At 56.7% G+C, this 23,756-nt stretch overlaps 1 protein-coding gene across 7 annotated transcripts in view; it reads right to left on the reverse strand.

Annotated features, from left to right (window-relative positions):
• Positions 1–302: 302 nt before the first annotated feature.
• Lingo1 (leucine rich repeat and Ig domain containing 1) overlaps positions 303–23,756 on the reverse strand; it is a 186,934-nt gene continuing 163,480 nt past the window's right edge. For 3 of the 7 annotated variants that reach the window (XM_042280980.2, XM_016004390.3, XM_016004398.3), the window contains one exon: positions 305–3,156. In XM_042280980.2, the coding sequence (XP_042136914.1) occupies positions 1,300–3,144 (1,845 nt within the window). In that variant the 5' untranslated portion in view covers positions 3,145–3,156 and the 3' untranslated portion in view covers positions 305–1,299. Of the gene's footprint in view, positions 3,157–17,314; positions 17,637–23,756 lie in introns of those variants that run through there. The other 4 variants (XM_076576342.1, XM_076576343.1, XM_016004382.3 and 1 more) reach the window with 3 other exon arrangements.

Here is a 23,756-nt window from a genome sequence, read left to right on the forward strand (position 1 = left end):
GAGGGCTCTACGCAGGAAGTAGCAGACAGTCAGTAAATAGTTGTGGATATAAGACTTGGAGAGAGATGGCACTCCCAATATCGGTACATGTCCAGGCCAAAGCTGGCTTCTGTCTAGGGGTCTCCCGGCCAGAGGTAGAAGAATCTACCATGCGCTCTGGAGCTAGAACCCTGACTCTCCAGCCCAGCCAGTGTCCTAGGAGGAGCCTATGGGAGCCCAAAGAGCTGCCCCCCCTTCCCCAGCCCTGACCCCATAGGGATCCCATCCCACAGTGAGAGAATAATGACCATAATGAGAGCAGTCACCCACACATGTGCACAGCGCTTTACAGATTACAAAGTGTTTCACATACATCATCTCATCAGTTCCTCACAACAGCCCTGTGAGGTAGGCAGGGCAGGGATAATGTTCCCATTTGTACAGATGTGGAGACTGAGGCCCAGAGAGGGCCAGTGACCTGCTTGAGTCACACAACAGTGAGCAGCAGAGCTGGGACCAGAGGAGAAGACTCGGGCCTGCCTCTGGCTCCTGACTCTTTCCACTGACTGTGCTGGTCCCCCAAGGAGGACCCCAGCCGGGCCCCCACCTCCCCTGGGCAGTGCTGCCCGGGCAGCCAGCAGACAAGCCCTACCCACACCGGGCAGTCCTGTCCCCTCCCCTACTTCCTGCAAAAAGCTAGAGCTGGGCCCTGGAGCTGCCACCCATGGCTCCAAATGGTGCCTAGCAGAGTGGGCCAGAGGGTGGGGCTGGAATCTCCTTCCCTGTTTTCCTGAGTGATCCCTCCCCACAGGGGAAGAGAAGAGAAAGGAGGAAGAGGAGGAGGAGAAAGAGAAAACAAGAAACTGAGTTGGAAGAAGGCCCCGGGCCATCAGGACGTCAAAAGTTTGCATTCCGACTAGCTATAGGAAATAGTTTTTTTTTCTTTTTATTATTTCAAGTTTTCATAAAAATCCATAATTATTGAAACCCAAGTTACAGAGGAAGTTTGTAACTTTTTTTTTTTTTTAATTGAATTATTGACTCTGCCGTGTGTGTCGGTTCATCGGCTTTGGATTCGTCTGTCAACTCTGGCCCCTGTGCAGGTGGGGTCCTCAGGCCTGGCCTTCTGAAGTCCTGGTAGAAGAAGGGCCGGCGGTGAGGGCTGGCGAGGCCGCAGGGGCTCGTGGAGGGAGGGGGAGAGTGGGTGAGGAGGGCAGGGAGGAGGTGGGAAGGCCTTGGGAGTGAGTGGGCAGCAGCCTGGCTCCTTCCCTGCCCGGTGTTCCCCTGGGGGGGTTCCTGGGCCCCAACCCCGCCCCTTCCTCATATCATCTTCATGTTGAACTTGCGGGGTGCATCAGCCGAGCTGATGCCTGCGTCCGACTTCCGGGGCACGTACTCAATCTCGATATTGTGCTTTGTGTTGCCTTTGCCCCGGCTCCAGAGAAACAGCAGCACCAGGCAGAAGAGGACAACGCCTAGGAAGGAGATGAAGCCCATGGTGGTGGCGATGATGAGCGTCTTGATGTCGAAGGGGAAAGGCACGGTGGCGCGGGTGCTGTTGGCCTCTCCCTCGCCTGGCTGGTTGGAGATGAAGGCGAACGTCTTGTTGGGCTGATGGGGCCAGTCGGGCGAGTAGCTGCGCACGTGCAGGTGGGCGGGCATGGAGTCGTTGCCGCCAGCGTTGGCGGCGATGCACAGGTACGTGCCGTTGTCCTGTACCTGGGCGTAGCGCACCTCCAGCGTGCCGTCAGGGAAGACTGTGAGCCGCCCATTGCTCTTGGCTGAGACCAAGTGCTTGCGGGGTGAGAGCCAAAGGATGGCCGGTGGAGGGTCGCCATCGGCTCGGCACACAAACTGCACCGTGTGGCCCTCGTCTACAAACACCTGCTGGGCCTTGCGGTCCCGGATGTGGGCCCTGCGGCAGGTGAAGTAGTTGGGTAGGAGTACATCCGGGAAGTCCTTGAATTCCTTGCCCTGGACGAACTCGGGGGTGGCGCAGGTGGGTTGCTGCCTGTTGAAGTTCAGCCGCCAGCGGCGCCGGAATACCCACAGCAGCCGGCAGTCACAAGCCAGGGGGTTCGAGTCCAGGATGAGTGTCTCCAGGTTGCCCACCGAGTGGAAGGCCGACTCCTCCAGGGTGGTCAGCTGGTTGCCAGAGACGTTGAGCACGCGTAGGTAGTTGAGCCCACGGAAGGCATAGGGCTCCACCACGGCCAGCTGCCCGCCCACCAGCTGGATCTCCTGCAACCGCAGCAGCTCATGCAGCATGGAGCCTTCGATGGTGCCGATGGGGTTGTAGGAAAGATTGAGGAAGCGGAGATAGACCAGATGGCGAACGGCCAGGTAGGGCACGGCGGTCAGGTTGCAGTGCGTGATGGACAGGGATGTCAGGTTGAGGCCGTAGAGGCAGTTGGGGGTCATGGTATCCAGGTAGGGCCAGTGGGAGATCTCCAAGACCTTGAGTCGGTAGAGCCTCTTGAAGGAGTAGTCCCTGATGGCATTGATGTTGAGATGTCGGAGCCGCAGGACGATGAGGCCATGCAGGTGGGAAAGCGCCTCGGTGGGGATGGAGGTCAGATTGCATTTCTCCAGGGTCAGCTGCTCCAGGCTGTTGAGGCCGCTGAAGGCTCGGTGGGAGATGTAGACGAGGTCGTTGTCACCGACCTCCAGGGACTTGAGGTTGTACAGGTCTTGGAACATGTAGTCCAGCAGGATGACAATCTTGTTCTCACTGATGTCCAGCTTGGTCAGGTTGCTGAGGCCGGTGAAGACGCCCAGCGGGATGAGCTTCAGGCGGTTGCTGCGCAGCCCCAGCGTCCGCAGGTTGAAGAGGTTGTTGAAGGCGCCGGGCTCCACGGCGCTCACGATGTTCTCATTGAGCTCCAGCTCCTCCAGGTGTGGGAAGCTGGCGAACTCGTCCTGGTTGAGCGTCTTGATGCGGTTTTTGCCCAGGTCCAGCAGGCGAGTCTCCGTGGGGATGCCCTCGGGCACCACCACTAAGCGCTTCCGGTGGCAGAGGACTGCTCGGTCCTGCGCGGAGCACTCGCAGCGGGGCGGGCAGCCTGTGGCAGAGCCTGACAGGGCGGAGCCCAGGACCAGCAGGAGAATGGGCTGCCAGCAGGCCAGGAGGGGGCTGGGCATGCTTCTCACGCCCCCCACCAGCATCCTCTCGCTCACCTGCAGCGGGAAAGCAAGCACAGGAGAGAGGCGGCAGTAAGCAGGCCGTGCGTGCTGCGTAGCTGGACCCCCACCTCGTGCCCGGACCCCCACCTCGTGCCCATCCCCGATGGAAAGGCTGCAGAGGAGGAGCAGGACCATCTCCTTTAGGGTTTCACAGACAGTTTACTCTAAGCATGTCCTGAGTCTCAACTCACCCAGAGCCTCAGCAGCAGCGATAAAGCCAGGCTGGGTGAGCCACCCAGATTCACAGAGGCTCAAAGGGCTCAATGCCGGGTTTCTGGGAATAGCCCCACAGGGGAAGGAGAACGCAACTGGACCCAGCCCACAGGGCAAGGACTCCGGAGGCTGCTGGGCATTCTACCCTGGCAGACACCATGATATGTTCCACTCAACTCTGCCACCGAGTCCTGGGTGGCCTACAAACCCTGGGTACCCGCAGAAGGTACCAAATTTACTCTAGGACTGGGCACCATCCAGAAGCCAGAACCCAGCCAGGAAGTCTCAGCACCTGAAGATCTCACTTGGGGTCCTGTGGGTCCCGTGAGCCCTGGACTACCTCTTCTGCAAGCACCTTGATCAGATCAGCTATTCAACCCAGGACATGAGGGTTTCCTGCATCCTGGCCTACCATGCCAATTCCTCCTAGAATGTCGCATCTCTAGACTGCAGAAACTCTGTTTTGAAGACCCAGCTACGCCGGAGAAGTCTTAACTGATTCCCAAGATGAAGGATTCCCCCTTCAGAAGTCCTATCCACGTGCCTCTCTGGGTTCCCACCACCAGGCTCCTCCAGTTACTGGTCTGACCTCTAAGACGAGGACAGGCAGTCTCACAGGTGCCTGCCCACACTGGAGTACTGAGCATACAGGACTGGTTAAAGCTGGGTCCTAAGACATGCTGAACTTGGTGGGAGGTGACAGACGGGGTCGGAGCCTGCCGGGGTGGCAGGTGGAGTGAGCCCTGCATAGCTCTCCGGTTCCTGGTGCTGCCCGCCTCGCCTCCAACTCTCTCTGTGGGAACTGGCCTGGAGATGGGGTGGGGAGGAGCCAAGAGGCCTTCAGGGATGCAGCAAAGCGGTGGTCCACAGCAGTCTTCCGCCTGCTCCGCACCCTGGCCTCTGGCCCCAGTGGGCCGGACTACTGCAATCCGGCCCTGTACCCATGGCCCTGTGAACTTGCTGCCAGACTGGGAAGCCAGGCTTGGGAGTCCCGTCTGTGCCCAGTTTGGGCTCTTCCCCACCCCTTGACACAGCCTCTGCCTTCAAGCCACAATTTGTCATAGATGTCATCCACGTTTGTCATCCACGTCAACTAGTAAGGCCACTGAGGCTCTGAGAGGCTGTGACTGCCACTCAGCCAGCAGCAGGGACCAATTTGGACCAGAGGCTCTGGCTCCACGCACTTTCAAATGCTCTACTGGCCTTCAAGAACTGACAGGTATTTCCTGGTTGTTGATCGACTAAGTGACTGATTAACCAGAGAGAAGTCATGGTGTCACTGACGTGTTACGGAATCCGCACAGTTTTGTTATCCCCAAGGGTTCTGTCACCCTCCCCATAACGCCCCCTCGATCTCTCTTCCAGATTCTTCTATCTGAGCATCTCCCTGCCCTGCCCCCACAGGACCATTTCCCACAGTCACACACGCTCCAGTGACCCACCAGAAACGCAAACATCCTGACAGCCGATCAATAAGTAATTGGGCCAGCAGCTGGGGCTGCTGTGGGTGTGAGGCCAGGGACTTCAAGAGGGGAACAGCACTTTTAGCGCCCATCTCAGGCTTGGGCTAGCCTGGGAGCCGCCAGAGGGGGCTGAAGAAGAGAGAAGGGAGGAATTGAGGACCCTGAGACGCTGACAAACCCTTCTTGCACCTGTGTGTACAGCATCCCCTGCCTCTTCCCCCACCCCACAGAGCCACACAGGCGTCCCCACTTTTCCTGCACACCCTGCCTTGAAGCGGTCTCCTTTTGGAGAACTGTCCCAGCTGCCTTTCCAGCCTCCTACCCCAAAGACCACCTCCCCCAGGAAGTCCTCCCGAGTCACTCAGACGTCATCACTTGTCTACAGCACAGACACACTCGATTCTTCCCAGCAGTGGGTGTGTGGCTCACCTCCTTCCAAATGACAGCTGGACCAACTGAGGGAAAAGTTAAGGGGCAAGAGGATGGATGACAAGACAGAAGGGTGGGAGGCAGTTGGGGACAATGCCACAATGCCCTGCATAAAGAATAGAGGGGAGGAGCATCCTGGCAGCCAAACAAAGAGGGAAACGTGCTCTCCAGCCACCACGTGATGTCTGTCAACTCTGGGTCACACCGCCACTGTCCCAGCCCCATCCATCTCATCCGCCATAGTGAGGTGCTCAAGAACACGGGCCGGTGAACGTTCCGTGGGAGGCAGCATGTGATCGAGAGGGAGTTGTTATAGGTAGTGGGGACCCCTCTGCTGGGGCTGACCTTGGTGCAGGCCCACTGAACAGTGAACCCTGGTGCATTTAAAACTGTTGGTGGGAAAGCTGGGCAGCCTTGTCCTGTAGAGAGAGCTACTACCCCCAAGCCAGGCAGTCTGCCACAGAGCGATGGGCACACACCATGAGGTCAGGAGAGCTCCCCTGCACACATCCTCTGAATTGCCTTCTGTGTGAGCCTGTGTGTGTGTGTGTGTGTGTGTGTGTGTGTGTGTGTGTGAGAGAGAGAGAGAGAGAGAGAGAGAGAGAGAGAGAGAGAGAGAGAGAGAAGAAATGTTCATATATGTGCATACATGTGCACATGCGTTTGGAGGCCAGAGGTCAACATAAGATGGCTTCCTCTATCACTTTTCACCATAATTTTTTGACACAACACCTCTCACCGAGTCTGGAGCTCACCAGTTCAGCTAGACTGGCTGACCTACAAGCTCCAGGGATCCTTGCCTCTACCTTCCCAACACTGGGCTGTAGGTGAACATCACCGTACATTTATGTGAGTGCTGGAGATCTGAACTCAGGCCCTCATGGTTTCTTACAGACTGAGCTCCCTCCCCAGGCCATCGTTCTCTGCCTTTTATAGGTGGCTGCCTGTCCTGAAAGATAGGGAAACGGAGGCCTTGGGAGGCTAGGATGCCTGCCCATAGCAGCACAATAGACAGCAGAGCATGTTGGGTACAGGCCCCTAGACTCACACCCCACGGGGTCCTTGTCCGTTTAACATGTTGGGAGGTCATGTCTGAGAGGGTCACCCGGGCTGCTAAGTGGGCAGCGTAACTCATCACCAGGGCTCTGGCGGTCTAGGTCTGCCCCTGTACTTTCCAGGGTGCTTTATGCTTTTTAATCAGTGTTTTTATTCGGATTCTCGCCCCCCTGAAGGGCTTCTCATGAGGGCAAGAACTCAAAATTGGACCACTAAATACAAAGAAAAAAAGCATCAAAGACAGGCAGGTGGCAGACAGAGGATGGCAGTGCCCAGGGCACGATGCCCAGACCCTGCAGCGGCCCGAGCCCTCCCCGAAGCAGGGCTGGGGAGGCAGCTGAGGCACCAGTGGAGATCAAGATGCAGCTCTGAGCTGTCTGCAGCAGGGATGGGTGGGTTGCCAGCCACCACCCACACCTTCCCTCGTGTCCCAGGGCAGACATGGCCTGGCTCAGACGGTGCTACCTGATGCTGGCCATTTGCAGTTCTCCGCACCAGCCTGTGGGGGTGCCCTGGGCAATGCCTGCTCTTTCCGGCCTGTGTCCCTCACTGAACAGACACTGGTTTCAGAGTCTCCCAGGGACAGACACTTGAAACACTGGACAGTCCAACATCCTTGGCCGGGGACAGAGAAGGGGCTGAAGACCTGAGCTGAAGTCTCACCAGGGCTGGGAGGACCCAGGTGTGGGTGTCCCTGGGCTGCTCAGCTCTCCCCACTGGAGAGTCACACTAGGACTCTGGTGGGGAGGGCAACTGATGGCGCAGGAAAGGGTGTGGGATTGCGCGTGCATGGGCTGGGGTCATGTTGTCCCATACGCAGCATCGTCTGGTGGCACCTGGGTGCAGCTCTGAGCCAGGCCCACAAGCCAGTTAGAGGCCTGTTCAGAAAAGGGAGAGACCAATACACTGATGTAGGCTGCATGGGTAGAGCCTTACACACTGTCTCAGAGACCCTGGAGACAGGGTTCTCAAGAGGCACTTCTCACTCATTTTACAGTTGAGAAACCGAGGTCCGGGGAGGGAACTCCCTTGTGCCAGCACGAGACCACAAAGCCAGGAGGCAGCGGGACTCTGTCCCTCTGGTGGGTCTTGGGAGAGCCGGCTGCCTCGTGTGTGTGTGTGTGTGTGTGTGTGTGTGTGTGTGTGTGTGTGTGTGTTATAGTGTGTCCTGGGGAAGAGGGAAGCCGCTGGTCCTCAGAGAGCCCTGTCCAGGTGTTTAGCCCTTGCAGTAGATGGGATGCCTGCCATGTGTTCGGTGGTTGTCCACTTGGCTTCCTGTGACCCCATGCGCTTGTCTGAACTCAGATCTCCCCTCATCTGGGGTGAGCCGCAGCTTGGGTGGAAGGCTCAGTCACGCTGGGCTCTCTGTGTCGGTATTTCGTGTGTTCCCACTTAGCATTCCCCGGGGATGGCAGTCCCCCTGTGTCACCCCTGCTCCCCCCAAGAATGACTTTTGCACAGAGTCTCTCTGCTCCATGAGGCTGGGCCTGGACCCTCCGAGCAACCAAGCTTTGAGATTCTTCGGCTGGTAGGTGGCCTGGATGCTTCCTCTCTGGGAACAAGGCTGGTGACCTGAGGTCACGTGGCCTTGAAGCGTACTGTCCCCACAGCTGGGTCTGCGGCAGAACAGGCTGGCTAGGGAATCCCCACAGTGCTCAGGCCCAGCCTCGATGTCCATAAAGGACCCTGTGCGAGAGCAAGAGAGGGGAGGAGGACAGAAGAGAGGCGCGTGGGGTTTCACGGGATGAGGAGGCAGAAAGAGAGGCAGGTGAGAGAGGCATGGGGACAGGGAAGTGGCGAAAGTCAGGGAGAGGCCCAGGCTTGGTGCCTTTAGTCCCAGCACTCCAGAGACAGGGGCAGGTGGATATCTCTGTGGGTTCCAGGCCAGCCTGGGTGACATGGTGAAACCCCTCAAAAAAAAAAAAAATCAGAAGTAGATGGGACCAGAGCCTGCATGCTAGTCCCGCTGGCTGGCTCCTGCCTCACTGTGAACGGCGGCGGCATTTAGCTGGAAGGCTGGGCCTGTTAAGCTACCTGGTTCTCGCCACCACCCTTCCTGTGGAGTTGATCAGCTAACCGTCTTCGGGTGGGCAGACAGAGAGGACTCAGGTCACCAAAGAACAGGTGCCCGGCAGTCTGGGCTTCTCAGCCCTGCTCCCAGGGGCTGCCTTGCTGGGGGCCTCTCTTTGTCTTCGGCCTCAGAGTTGCTGGGTCCATGTTGCTGCATGGTAGCACCAGTTACACGTTCCTGTTCACAGGCAGCTAGGACCAAGTGGCTGAGTGGTGTGGTGCCCTTCTAGAGACACCCCCACAGCTACCTGCCGGCTCCTCCCCCCACCCAGGTCTGCCCAGCCCTCACCACCTGGGGTATGGGTGCTCCTCCCCTTGCGCAGGGCTTCTCTGGAGCACTGCTGCTGGTGCTCCCTCCTTCTCTTGGGCTCCCAGATTAAAATGCAGAGCTGGATTTCATTCACCTCTGCACCCCTAGCCTCTCCCACCTCAACTAGTCACAGGACTGCAGGGACAGCCCCTGAAACATTAGACAGGACTCAACCCTGTCCTTCGTGAGTCGAGGCTCAAGAAGGGATTCTGGAAGTTGAGAAGAGAGGAGGACAGCCAGGGTGGGAAGGAGGAGGTGGCTTGTGGCCAGGTCAGGCTGAAAGCATGCAGGACTCCCATTGGCTTTTTTCTCCTGCCCCAAATCCTGGCCCAGTCCCTGGGCTCCTTCAAGACACTCCATTCCGGCTGTCCTGACTCATCCCTGCTGAGGTGTGAATGGCTGATAATGGTTTAAAGAGGGAGCCGCTAATGGGGTCTGTAGTGTTAGTCTTTGCAGGGCTGGGCGAAAAGCCCAGGAGCAGGTCACCTGGGCACAGGGGAGGGGACCCTGAGAGGAGGGTCAGCAAGCAGGCTGAGCTGCAGGGCTGTCTCTGCAGGCTGGACAGCCCAGTGTGTCCCCTCCTGGCTGGCACAGGCCTCTAGCTCTACCCCCTCCCACCCAAGGGGAGAGAAGAATCAACCTGAAGGAAATTGAGGTCATGTCCTTTGTTGGGCCTAATTCTTTATTTTCCTCTTGCTCTTGGTTCTGGCAAAGAGTTGCTAGGTTCCCAGGGTGTGTGTGTGTGTGTGTGTGTGTGTGTGTGTGTGTGTGTGTGTGTGTGTACACAGGTGAGGGGGCAGGGAGGATGCTAGAGAGCATCCATGTGTGTATATGGGACAGAGAAAGAATCAGTGTGAGTGTGTGTGTGGTACACACAGAGAAAACATCAGCACATACGTGACGCAGAGAGAACACCCACGTGTGTGGGGGTGAGCACCTGGCCTGGTGCCAGCACCCATCTCTTCTGTACCCTGAGAAATCCCATCTCCTCCCAAGTGTGCTTACCTGGCCTGTGGGCCAAGGCTGGCTGAAGGGCGCCAACTGGGCTACTTACCTCTCAGCCTTTTAGGACAAGTGAGGTTGGGCCAGCCTCCAGCCACCCTGGCTGTCCCAAACTCCCTGGGTCGCCCTGGTCAAGCACCTGGCCCCCCGAGTGCAAGGGAGGGAGGCCCCTGCCCACTCCACCCAAGCCTAGCCCGCCTCAGGAGCTGCCAGCCTTCCGGCCAGCCCACAACCTCAGGCCATTTGAGGGATAAATTATGAATTTTAATTGTCAAAGCATCTTAGTGTTTAAAGGCTTCTATATATAGGCTCTGCCCTCCAGGAGTGGCCCAGCTTAGAGAGGAGCAGGGGTTGAGCAGGGCCCAGAGAAAGTCAGCTACAGTGACCAAGGGCTCCTGGGCCTTATCCTGGATCCCAGCCAGGGCACCTCACCCTGCTGTGTGATCCTGGGGGAGGACTGGACCACTTCTGGAGCTTTACATTCACTTTGCCAGGTCATCTGCGCGGGGCCTGCCTGAGTAGACAACACCCACTTCCTCGAATGGGAACCGTCCCTTGGGGGAAGAGATGTTGGCAAGGGCCTGTGTGAAGTGATGGTGGGAAGGCCAGAAACCCAGATCCTGCACCCCCATATGACCCTTCTTCTGAGCTGAGATGCCAATCCAGGCTCTCAGGGACAGAAAGGCAACCCCGAAGGCTCCCGCCCCATCCTCTTCAGGCAGGGGTATTCATGTCCCATCTGCTCACCTCTAGGGCCTCTCCCAGATACTCCAGCCTACCACCACCTGGGGAGCCCCAGGCCTTGGGCTTGAGAGGATCCAGAGCTGAGCAGGCTAAAGTAGAGGGAACAGAAGGGATCGGGATAGTAGCAGGTATTGGAGTTAGGTGGCATTTGACCAACATGGCAATGGTGGCTGGGAACCCTTCTAGAGGGCCCCCGGCATCAAGCACCCTGTGGAAACCACAGCTGCCCACCAAGGCAGGTGGAGTCATTTACACCTGTTTTGTGGACAAACATTGGAAACTATCGGGTGTGGTGGAGCACGCCTTTAATCCCAGCACTCGGGAGGCAGAGACAGGGGGATCTCTATGAGTTTGAGGCCAGATTGTTCTACATAGTTCTAGGCCAAACAGGACTATATATAGAGATCCTGTCTCAAAAAAAATAATAATAACAAAAGAAAAAAGAGAAGAGAAGAAAGGAAAAGGTCAACTTAAGAGTGACTGTCCAAGGTCACAGCGTGGCAGAAACTCGGGAGAGTCTAAACCCTGCCTCCCGCCCTCTCCACAGCGCTTTATAAAACATACGGACAGAGCAAAGCAGCGCCCACACAGCCCACACAGCCAGGCAACCAGTGTCCTCTTCACACTCAGCGACGGGGTTGGAATAAGTATCCCTGCTCTCCTCATCAGAGGACTGAAGCACAGAGAAGGTGTACCATTTGCCGAAAGTCACACAGCAACGAGGGCCAGAGCTGGGATTGGTCAGACCCCAGCTTGTCCTGACCACTCTTTTAGAGACCTCTAAGATCTTGAAGTGCTCTCACCCCTTGAGATCACAATGTCTTCCTGTGCAACGAGGCTGGCAGACTATGCTGCCCTCCCCATGCTGGTGGGCACAACGTGCTCGTGAAGATGAAAGAAAGGAGTTTATGCTGAGCACATACTAAGTACGATGGCCCCACTGGCCCTCAGCGTATCAACCCCACTGAACTGATGAGGAAACGGAGCCTGGGCTGTTAGTGCAAGGTCCTGTGCTAGTCTGAATCCAGACGAATTACTCCTTAGAGACCATCATACAGATGAGGAATGAGGTCTAAAAGAACCAGGGACTGCTCATGGCCCGCAGTACCTCAGGCTGGGCCTAGGAAGGCCCACCCACAGTTACCTTCTCTGCCATTCCAGTGTGACCTACAACTCATGGAGGAGCGAGGTCATTGGATGGGTGATGGTGTTTGGGATATGTGTCCTTCACAAAGGGGGAAAAATAAGCCCCTGATACATCATAAATCAAGGTCTGACGAGTTATTTATGTCATGGTTAGACAAACTATAAATAAAAACACTACCCTTCTCCTGGTACTGGCTGGTCAAGCCCTCTCTGTTCAACTGAGTCCTGGTCAGTCCCTTGCGAAAGCCCATTCTTCCAACATGGTAAACTGAGCTCATGCCGTGGAGCTGGTGGATCCTCTGGTCAGACACAGGCTATGCTGGGCCCTGCTCAGGCACAGCAGGGTGACCACAAAGCTGCCCTTGCACAAACCCACATGTGGTGAGGAGAGTGGGAACCTTGCAGAGCTCTAAGAACTGTGTCAAGGCTGAAGGTATCAAAGTGTCCGTGGCTGGTGCAGAGAGCAGAACCAGAAAAAAGGAGGTGGGAGACCCACCTTGGCCCCACTGCGAGCAGCCTGTCCTGGGAAGCTTGCAAGCAGAGGCCTTTCTGGGAGCTGTATCTCAGCAGCCTCTCTCAGCTCTAAGATGTCCACATCTTGGATCCAAGCCAAGGGACTGGAGACAGCCAGGCCCCCAGCTGTAGCTGCAGGCCTGCCCAGGACCAAAGAGAAAAAGGATGCTGGCCAGGCCCTGCCCCCTTCCCAGGCCGACAGTGATTCTCTGCAGAGAGAAGCAGAGGAGGTGGCGGGGAGAGATTAATTCCCCGAAATGGAAAAAAAAAATAGAAAAACACACACACACACCACACACCCTAATAACATGTAATAAGAGGTTGGAGATGAGGAACAATGCCCTGGTAATGTCACCCTGGCGGCAATCAATTTGGGTGTCACATGAAATAGGCATAATTATTCCGCCAGCCCTGGCGCTTGTCTCCAACCAGCTCCAGGGGCCCAGGCCTGGGCGGGGAAGGGGGGTGAAATCAATTGCGGGTACACCAGGCTGGCAGGGGGAGTTACTCCAACTTAGCCCGCCAGAGCCTGGCTTCTTAGCCCCTCTGGTGGGGCCTTGTGGTTGAGGGACCCTTGGATGCCCAGGAGCCACCTTGCTTGGCTACCCTTCATTTGTTGCTTGGACAAGAGCAATCGGAGAGGGTCCCCAGGAAGTTGTGAATGCCAGAGGATGGAGCACACATGTGTTTCAGCCAGCAGTTGGCCACCACATTCTTGCTAAGCACTCACCAGCGCCAGGCTTCATGTCAATGCCAAGGTACCGGAAGGGGAGCTTCAGAGAGCTGAGCAGGGAGAGGGTGTTAAAATAACGAAGCGCAGGCTTCCGGTGGCTCCTGAGCCAGGACGGCCCTCTCCCATCCTGAAGTGGACCCAGAGCAACCGGTGCTCCCAGAATGGTTTCTTCTTGTTCTTGCTGCACAGGGACATCGGTCATATTTGCTCTGCCTTCCCTTCCACGTCCTTGGGGAGTTCCCCTCCCATCACCCCTGCCCATGCCTGAGCTCAGAACATTTACACACAATATCCCCATTTCAGGGGAAACTGAGTTTCATGGGATAATTACCACTCAGTGAGCATCCATCCCACACTGCCTGAACCCCCCTTTCACATACCACAAACCTTGAATCCCAGAAATGCAAATCAAGACTATAATGAAATCCCAGTTTACACTCATTCAATCAAGAAAAATCAAGACAGCCAACAGATAGCATGGAGTTGTCTGGGGATGGGGGGGGGGTGACGGGAGCACTCATCCCCTGCGGGAGAGGCATAAAGTGGTCCAACCAATTTGGAAAACACTTTGGCACAGTTCCTAGGAGAGCCGAACATGAACATGCCCTGTAGCCCAACAGTTCAGGGCATTTCCCACACTGCCTCAGGAGACAGGAGGAGGGGTTTGTGGCAGCACTATCTGTAAGAGCCAGAAAGAGAAACAACCCAAATGCTCATCAACAGGCGGGCCAGGAATTCCCTGTGCTACATTCAAGTGACAACCAAATCCATCAGAGAAAAATGAATGGGTGCTGAATATCCACTATCATTTGCAAGATATGATAATGAATGAAAAAGCCAATTCCAGAGGACTGCCGGCCATTTATATTTTATATAGACTTAAAAAAAAAACTAAAACACCACAGTTCTTATATAGCTAAATATATTATTTTCTTTTGGTCCTGGGTACTGAATCCAGGACTTCATGAATGCTAGGCAAGTATCCCACCACTGAGCCCCAAACACAAGAAGCAAGAGAAATTTAAATACATAGTGTAGGGTGGTAATTGCCTCAGAAAAAGGAGCTGAGGATGAGGTGTGGAGAAGCACGCAGGAAGAGGCAAAGGCTGAATGGTGAAGTTAGAGAGCTAGATCACGTGTTCATTATGCTATCATGAGCACTACTACTATTGGTTTTATTTTGTCTTATTTATTATTTTTGTAGCCTTGATTGGCATGGAATTTACTATGTAGAGCAGGCTGGCCTTCAACTCAAAGATCCACCTGCCTCTGCCTCCCGAGTGCTGGGATTACAGGCGTGTGTCACCTGTATGCCCTGGCAAGTACTACTATTATTAATACAAATGCATGGATCAACAAATGAACAGGTTAGGCCTGGACCGGTGAGAACAGCCGCCACCCATGGTCAGAAGGGGAGCATGTTAGAGTGAACGCATGCCTGCAAGATGGGGCCTTTGGACGGCTACTCCACCCTTCAGATTGTTTTCTCATCTATAAAACTAAATCTCCGCACTACCTCCAAGGAGAAAAGCGGAAGCGCGTCACTGATGTGAACTGTGAGTAGCTAGCACTCACTAAGCACCCATAAGCCCTCCACACTGTTCTGAGTGCTTTGCGGGTATTAGTACATTCAATTGCCACCATCTCCATGGAGGTAGAGAGCACCGTTAACTCCACTTTACTGGAAAGGACACGGAGGCCCAGAGAGATAAAGTTAGTTACCCAAAGTCACAGAACGAGGCGGTGGTGGAACTGAAGCTTGAACCCGGCCTCCGGCTGCAGAGTCCGCCCTCACAGTGGAGTAACACCGGAGAAGCTGGACACTCCGGGAGAAGCGCAATCAGCCCGCAGCACTCAAGGATATTCACTTATCCATTCATTCCCATAAACAAAGGTCAGAATCAAGAATGCCTCAAATGTGTTTGGAAGTGACCCTGCCTTCTCAAAGCTTTCTTCAGAGAGCCTCCTCTCACTCTGGAAACCCCTGCTTCCGGTGTCTCTGCAAAATCTCCAGGCACCCTCTTCTCCTAAGAACCTGACTCCATCAGCTCCCACTGAGAACCATCCCCCTTCTAGAGCTCTCTGCCTGGGCTCTCTCCAGTCTCTACCTGGGAAGTCTTTAGTGCATATCTAGCCCTGCCCATTCCTGCAGCTACGGACCCCTCCAGGTTGCCCTTGCCTCTTGATGTCTTTCCCATGCCCAGAAGTTTGCCTAGGTATTCAAGGTAATCAATAGGGTCTAGCCAGGAGCCGAGCAGGCAGCTCATCAGGATGTACAGAATAAATGTATGAATGAATGGGCTGGTGTGCCATCACGTGTAAATCAATGTGGTTCCTTAGAGCAGCTAGGGGAGGCTTCTGGAAGGAGAGAGCCTTTGCAGGAGGGATGCTAGACCAAGCCAAGGGACGGTACAGGCAAATAGGGGAAGAACTGGTAGAGATAGACAAAATACAATCGGCGGTCATGTTCTGGGAGGGACACTTGGGGGTGGAAAGTCACCCACAGAAAAGCCAGTCAAGATCCTAGCCCACAGGACCAGCCTTCTATTTTCACAGGCACCTGACATGGCTCAGCTGAGCTATCACGAATACAGGTCCTGTTCAACTTTTTTTTTTGCTAAGCAACAGCCCATTCTGGAGGAGGAGGAGGAGGATAGTGACCCTTTAGAATTCTGAGTTTAAAAAAACAAAAACAAACAAAAAAAAAACAAAAACAATTATCTAGTGTGAGAAATGTATGTTTAGAGACAGGGACAGAAGAGATGACTCCCCAGGATCAAAGAGGATCGTGATAGGTAAAGCAGCCTCTCTACATCCCTTTCAGCCCTACAGGATCCCTCCCCTCCCAAAGCATGAGACCTCAGCGCGCAGCACACACCCATCCCGTAGTAGCTGTTCCCAAAACCCTCATTTCCAGCCGTGATGGAGCCCACCCAAGGCCCCTCTCACACTTCAACTAGGGCTGGGGGAGGGGCACAGAGACAGCGGGCGCTCCTCGGGGTCCTGTCCTTCTCTGGCTGAGTCTCCTCAAGGAGGCAGCTGGGTGTTGCCTTCGGATCTTCCAAGACCATGTCCCCTTCCCCTGGCACCTTCAGCATGGCTCCAATGCCTTCCTTCTTTACCTCTCCTTTCTGTCACTCCGCCTTGCCTCCCAGCAAGCCAGGTGCCAGCAGCACCTTCCCCGTGGCCGAGGACTCTGCACCCCCCTCTTGGCCCACACAAGGACAAAGGGCCAGAGGCAGTGGCACTCCCACCCCTCACCAGCAGTCCTCAGTGGGTCCAGGGAAGCCCCAGGCTCTCTGCCTGCTTGGTGCCCTGGACTCCCCTGGCGCCGAGGCCCCGTGCTGGAGAGTCATTGGCATAATGGCCAGCAGGGCTGAGCCCAGAACCGGGAACCAGGAAAGCCGGGCGCCCTCTGGCTGCCCAAGCCCAGCCAAGGACTGAGAGAAGGCTGGGCTGGCAGAAAGGGGCTGGCCCAGATGGTCCTGCCCCCACCTCAGGCCTCTGGCACCCCCACCCACCAGGACAGAGCTGTTCCCATCTTCCATGTGCCCTGGTGGCCACTCCACCCACCCACCACAGGGCCTTTGAGAACAAAGGGGAGGTGCCGCCACGAGAGCTGGGCAGGGGCTGGGCAGGGGGCCCCAGCAATAAGAGACCCAGGGGACAGCCCACCTGCTTGGCCCCACCCCTCCTCAAAGTGGGACCCACCCAGAGAGAAACATCTTCTGGGGGTATCTCAGAGGGCAGGAAGCCCAAAGCCCACCCAAACAGGGTGTGTTTGGGGACACACAGGAGGCTCCTTTCTCACCTCCCCCTTCTCAGCAGGCTCCCACTTCCCACCCATTTCCCTCAGAGTGAAAAGTGGGGCAGGAGGAGGTGAGAAGCCCGGCTGAAGGTAGACAAAGGGGAGCCCCGAAGGTTCCTGGGTCTTCCTCAACTGGACTCCCCCCCTCCCCTTTCTTCCCCTCTCCACCTCCCTTTCACCCGGGAGGAGCCAGAAAGGAACCAGAAGGAGGCTGAGAAGGCTCCTGTGGAGAGAGGGGCAACCCTAGCTGGAGCCATGGGGAGAAACTGTTCCCTAGCTGTGTCCCCAGGCTTGCGGGTGTTAGCCAGGGTTGGGGGGTGGTCTCTGGTCCACTGAAAGAGACTCATCCAGGGCTAAAAGAGCATATCTTCTGGGTGACCAATGCCCAGAATAGGAGGATGATTTAGGGGGGACTAAGGCAGGAATGGATCTCTCCTTGACCATGGGTCCCAGCTTGCCAAACCCGGGATCTGTTAGGGCCAGCGGAAGAGAAATGGGAAAACCGTCTGAAACTTGAGGATCAGGCCTGTGACCCCAAAGGGGGTCTGGGTGGTACAGGATGTCCTATATAGCCCCAGGAGGGTGAAGCCTGGGCCGACCGCTGCTCCCAGAGGCACTCACCGCAGGGCTGCCGACTGGGGCTCGGCCACGGTGGAGGGGCTCACCTGCATCTCGGGCGCGCTGTCCGTCCGCTCGGCTCGGTCACCAATCGCATGTCTCTCTTGCCGGCGCGGCCCCAGCCCCAGCCCAGCCCCCCTCCTCCGTCTCCTCCTCCTCCTCCAACACCTCCGCCCGGTCCACGCGCCCTCGCAGGGCTGGCCGTCCGTCTGTCTGTCCCACGCGGGCGGGAGCCCAGCCGGCCCCGGGGCAGGAGCTCGGGAGTCGGGGGCGGAGGTCGCGGCCGCCGCGGGCCGAGGAGCTGGCGCGCTCAGGACGCTTGGCGCGGGCTCCGGGAACCTGGCTCTGTCCCTCGGGCCGGCCGGGAGCCGCCGCCGCCGCCGCCTCTACCGCTGGGGCCGGGGTCGAGGCCGGGCGCTCTCCGCAGCGGGGCCGGGGCCAGGGCTGGGGCCGGTGGGCAGCTGCCGCGCATGCTGCTCAGAGCCCCGCGTCGGGAGGGGGGCCCGAGCGGCGCGGGTGGGGACTCCGCGCGCTCCGGGACCGGGACGGGTCCAGGTCCGGCCGCCGCCTGCGCTGCCGCCCGCTCCGGCTCCCACGCCGGCTCCCGCTCGGGCTCCGCGCTCTGCCGCGGCGTGGGGAGGGAGCGAGAGGAGCGAGCAGCGAGCCAGGGAGGGAGGAGGGACACAGGGAGGGGAGGGAGCTAGTGAGCGAGCGCAGGAGCCGGGCGGGGGAGGAGAAGGCGCGGCCGCAAAACCTGGGTGGGGGTCCTTCTTTCAGAGAACCGGGCGAAGATCGAGGAGCGCCCCAGCAGCTGCCCAGAGCCCAGGGGGGCAGCGAGAGTGGCAGCGGGGCGCAGACGAAGCGCACTCCCGGGCCGGCGCCCCCGCGCTCCCGCCCTGCACCACGCAGCGCCCCTCTGGGTCCCAGGCTCCGGCTAGTCTCAAGCCAGCCCGGCCTGCGGTCCTCCCAGGGAGCGTGCACCCATTCGCGTGTGATGGTCTCTGGCCACATGCGTGTGCATGTGAGCGCGTGTGTTCACACGTGTTAACTGGGGTCACTGCACACGGCCGTGTGGACCGACACACGCACGTGGACAGACAGGACCCCCTCACCTGGCCAGGGTTGTTTAGAGGACGGCGCGAGGAGGGTCAGGCCTTGACCCCTCCTCTCGAAATGTCTGGGACCCCACCACCACCACCACCACTACTTCCTAGGGATCTTGGGGCGAGGCTAGCAGAACGCGAAGCACAGGAGGGTGGTGTGCAAGCCGAGCCGGCTTAGCCGGGCTACCCGGAGGCCAGGTCCAGAATCTGCCTTAGCGGTCAGGTCCCCATCCCGTCGGGTTTCCTGTCCAGCAGAGGGCAGCAGGCCTCTCCGGCAGGCTCCGGAAAGTGACACTATACCAAGCAACCAGCAGAGGGCAGCATAGAGCCTCGGTCTGGGTTTAGCTATTCACCACCACCTAACTCCCTAAAATAAATTACCGAATTTGGTAGATCCTGGCCTGGGACCATATCTTCAGATGGCCCCGAAGAATAAGACCTTTACATAGAGACCCAGACCCTTCTTGGGCCACAGATACAGAGACTAGTCTGGCAGGGTGGCTTGGCCGAGGCTGAGGAATAGGCAGGCAACCCATTAGAACCAACACATCACATTCTTCTACTGTATACCCCTTCCCATCTGCTCAAAACCAGATGCCCCTTAAAACTATGCCAGTTTTGTTGAAATAATCATCAATGACGACGCCACAAGGCAGAGGCCCCTTCTCTCCATGAGCACCTCGACACCCCTGATAGTTTATGAGGATGCCGGCAGGTATAGAAGGAAGCAGGGCTGGGAGGGAAGAGGCCAGCCCAAGACCTGTCCCTTTCTGGGGTGGGCAAGGATCCCGCACCCAGTACCTTACTCTCCTTCCAAGGAGTCGGCCTGACGCTTCGGAGATGCCTGGATGGCCTGGAGAGGCCAGCCCCGAGTCCCCACCTCCAGCACCGTCTTGCTTTCCACAGATCATCCTCACACACAGTCCAAAGAGTTGCACAAACCTGTTCCAGCGAAACCGATTCTGGATATCTCTCAGCCTCACTGCCACACCACTGCCTGGGACATTCCCGCCTTCTGTCTGTGTCCACCCTTATCTCAGGCCTAGCTAGAACCCCTTCCTCGCAGGTGCCGTCGATGCTCCACGCATCTTACATCCTTCCTCCAACAACCTCGGGAAGAGATACTATTACTCCCTTGTGACAGAAAGCAGGAACCCCAGGCTCAGAATCTGAGGTTACGTGACTTGGCCACGGTCATACAGCTTGTAAACCGTGGAAAGGGAATTTGAATGGCTTTCCAGGGCTGAGTAAACCAGTGGGAGGCAGGCTTGGCAGAGGGACTTACTGGTGGGAGGGGAGGTGGGGCGGCCACACATGAGTCCCCTCCCTTCCAGAGCCCAGCGCAGGCGGCTCACGGGGGGCCCCCCAATTCCGTGATCATTGCACCCCCTTCCCAGTCTCCCCAGCTCCCCCACCCCGGCTGTTTGTGAGTTACGAGTGAGCTCCCGCCCTCCCGCGCCGCCTCCTCCCACAGCCCGACAGGAATAGACGCTCTCTAGCTCCTGCGTAAAGGCTCTGCCAGACCCGTTGCGGGGCGGGGGCGGGGGCGGGGGCTATTCCTGGTGCGGCGACTGACGCAGGCAAGGCGCGGCCACCGCAGATCTCCGCCCCCGACTCACCTGCTCCCTGCCTCAGTGATCTGGTCGGAGAAATGGGGGAGAGTCCATAGCCCCCATCCTCAGTCTCCAGCTGCTGGATGAGGAAGCTGGTGTCTTAGGCTGGGGTTGGGGCGGGGGGTCTCGCGGTGCCCACCTACTCACACCACAGCAACCTCAAAGCCTTATTCCTCCATTGTAAGCAACAGCCCAGCCATTGCTCTTTCTCTGTCTCCCGAAGAAATGACCCCTCTCGGGCCCCTCCATCTTACCCCACCAGTGGAAGGAATGGGAAAGGAGGCTTGGGGAGGGTGGGGACCTTACGGCCTGGAAGAAGCCTTTGTGAGGGTGTTCAGCTGGGACCTGGTCTCTGACCATGCTATTCTGACCCCATAAGGGAGGAGGCTAACATTGGGCCCCCTCCTTAGCTAGATGTCTGGTGGGGCGGCCCTCAACCGTGTCCTCACAGGTCCCAGAGCCACCTGTGAAGCATCAGAACGGCCCAGTTTGGGGGACTTCTTTGCTACAACCAGTCCTACAGCTAAGGGATGCTCACCCACACCTGTGGGCCTTTGTTGTTAAGTCTTTCTTCTGGGTTCAGTTGTGTTTCAAGAGCGAACGAAGACGTCCCTCCTCCCTAAGGACCCACTTAAAGGCCTTAGGCAAGGCCTGTCCCCCCGTTGCTCTGCTCTACCACTAGGGGCTCCCAAGAGCAGATGGGAATGAAGCCGACCACGGTCTCCCTGCACAACTAAGCAAATCCTAATCAAGTAGGAGCTGTCGGCTTCAAGGAACCAGCCTGAATTCTGGCCACAGAGCAGGGGCTGGAGTAAGCCTTTCGGGGCGTGTGGAGGAGGGGACCCATTCTCTAATACCTATCGGCCCACCGGTAAGCCAGGCTCCGAGCTCTATCTTCATTCTCATCTCAAGAACGGCATGCATGGCTGTCAGCGGTGGTGGCTCACACCCATGATCGAGCACTCGGGAGACGGAGGCAGGGGGTTTGCTGCAAGTTCCCGAGACTCTGCCTCAAAATAAAACAAGGATTGACATCGCAGATCCCATCACACCAGCGAGGGCGTAGGCGCTTGGGTGGACCGCTGCACTGTCCACATTCATTCTGCCCACGAGAGGCCTAGCGGAGCCTTGGAGTTGTGTTCAGTATCCAAGCCACGGCCGGCTACGTTCTCCTCTCCTTCTTAGAGGCTGAGGTTTTAGGGGGCGGGGACCTAGCAGGGACAGGCTTCCCCTGAGGCACACACAAGCCTGCCTCCGTGGCTGCTGGTCCTGCCTGCTTGCATCCCAGCAGCTCATAGGGTTTTACGATGATGGTTATTTCTGAAGGCACTTGAAATTAATGACGGCTCTAAAATGGCTGGGACAGCAGAGTCATTGCTAAGACCTCTAATTAGCAAGAAAAACGGAGCCGAGGAGCTAGGAGGCAGTGGAAGCTGGGTAAGCGCAGTAGGCATGGGGTAGGGGGGGAAGGGGTGCCCACTCAAGGCCTTTGGAGCTGGGTGCTCAGGTGAACCTCATATTCTGTTTTATGCCACGTATTACCTTGCTGTGTGACCTTGAAGGGGAACTGCCCCTCTCTGGGCCGAAGTTCCCTCAATTATACACCAAGGCCTCAGGGTTCTTCAGCCTTGCCAGGACAATGGGGACAGTGGGACAAGGCCCCTTAGTTCCTTATAGGAAAGTTCTAGGCTCCTAGAAAGCTAAGTTCTAATAATCAGAGCCCTTGGTACCCCCGGGAGCTACAGCAGAGGCCCCAGCCTATCCTATGCTCTGAAGTCTTTTATGCTTGGGTTACTGAGGCCAGTGGCGTGATGAAGTCCTAGGGATTCAGGTTGGAGTGAAGTGGATTGGGACATGACGGTTAATCCATAGCTCAGAGTCCTGTGATGGTTCAACTGTGAGGCAGACAAGGGAGTAGGGACCCGAGGGAGCTGGATGCAAAGCTCCCGCTTGGAAGTAGCCCTGTGGCTGGGTTTGGGGCCCTTCTGGATCTCAGGTAGTCACTTCTCCATTCACTCAGGGCTGGGGTCAGGGAGCCATCGCTGGAAAGGCTCCAGAGTGAGTGATATGTCACTGTCAAGAAGCAGAGCATCCAGCCACCCTCAGTGGGTGGGTGGGCCATGGCTCTAAACCTCAAGGGGAGGCCAGGAGGCTCTCAGGGGCCTCAGCAGAAGCCCTGGCAGGGTTGGAAGGCCGTCCGGCCTGAATGTGGTATCCACGGGGGCCGAAAAGTAAGAACTTTGTCTGAGGCAAGTCAGGGAGTGCCCTGACCATTTCAAAGCCCCCAAGGAAAGACCCAATGATGTTCCTAACCCTGACTTCTCCTGGAGTGGGAGGAGCCAGAGAAGTGTTCTCTCCACGGGGGATAGGGAGATTAAGCTGAGAGCAAAAGAATATGAAAATATAAATAGCAATTTGTATAAGGGGACCACTCTCCAGTTCTCTGGGACCCTGGGCTCTGGGCTTGGCAGAGCGGATACTCCTGGGGGCCTGGGCTTGGCGATCCCCACGGAGCCCACGAGGGCAAGTTTGAGCTAATGCATGCAAACAGGCAGCTCTGTTCACAAATCCATTTGGTAAGTGCTCATCCTGAGTTCCGATGTGCTGGAGACTCGTCTATTAACTTAGCTCTCAGCCTGTTATTATCTGAGGTTAAAGGCAGTGAAGTAGCTTCAGAGGCACTCAAGCCGCCTCGGGTTCTAATTCTGAAACTCTCTCTAATGGTTGTGTGACCCTGGACAAGTCACTTCTCTTTCCAAATTTCTGTTGCCCTCTAATAGGCAGACCTAAGATGATTCCCAGGGGCTCCTGCCTTACAGCCTCTCAGTGTGTCATCCCTACCACCCCTCACCCCCCCCCCCCCCGAGTGCAGATGGACCAACTGATTCACTCCTTCCCTCTCTGGTGTCCCAGGGCTTCACACATGTCAAACAAGTACTCTAACCATTGAGCAACACCTCCACTCCCTGACTCACTTCTGATGAATAGAATGTGGCAGGAGGGACAGGATGTCACTTTGGATATAAAATTATATATATAAAAAGATGCAGCTTCCATCTTAGATGCTCCTTGTCCATAGCTGCTTGTTTATCCTCAGGGAATCAGCTGTCAGGCCGCCAGCAGCTGGGATGAGAAGGCCACTTGGAAAGGACCTCCTTATATCTCTAGTCAGTACCACAAGACCCAAGACCATGGCGTGGCCATGGAAGCAGGTGTTCTTCGAGCAGAGCTCTGGGGCGATCACAGCTCTCCGAATACCTTGGCTGGAGCCCCAAGAGGCTCCAGTCAGAGATACAACTCTATCTCACTTGGATTCCCTCCCTGAACAATCTATGAGGTCATCTTTCTTTAAGCCACTGCTTGTGGGGATGATTTGTTACAAAGCAACACATCCCTAAAGCATGCTCCCCTGTTACAGATGCAACCACTCCTTGCTCCCACCACGGCTAGGGACACAGGAATAATTCAGGCAAAGTGCCTCCTGCCGATAGAGTGAGGAACTGCGCAATCTCTTGGTGGCTCCCTGATAAGGTTGAAAAGACGCACAATCTCTCACTCAACAGCTCCATGCTGGGCACATCTCACCGAGAAACAAGAAGGCCAGTACAGAAAGGCCTACCGCCATGTTTTTGTAACGGTAGGGGTCATAAGCATCGGCTCTGCTTCTCAATGGCAGGAAGATGGACAGAGTACAGTGTGATCACACAATGGAATGTCAAATGGTGATGAGGACAGACACAGGAGAATGACCACCACTCCAGGAAAGTGCCACT

This window comes from Peromyscus maniculatus, chromosome 7, assembly GCF_049852395.1.
Source record: "Peromyscus maniculatus bairdii isolate BWxNUB_F1_BW_parent chromosome 7, HU_Pman_BW_mat_3.1, whole genome shotgun sequence".
NCBI classification, from domain to species: domain Eukaryota; kingdom Metazoa; phylum Chordata; class Mammalia; order Rodentia; family Cricetidae; genus Peromyscus; species Peromyscus maniculatus.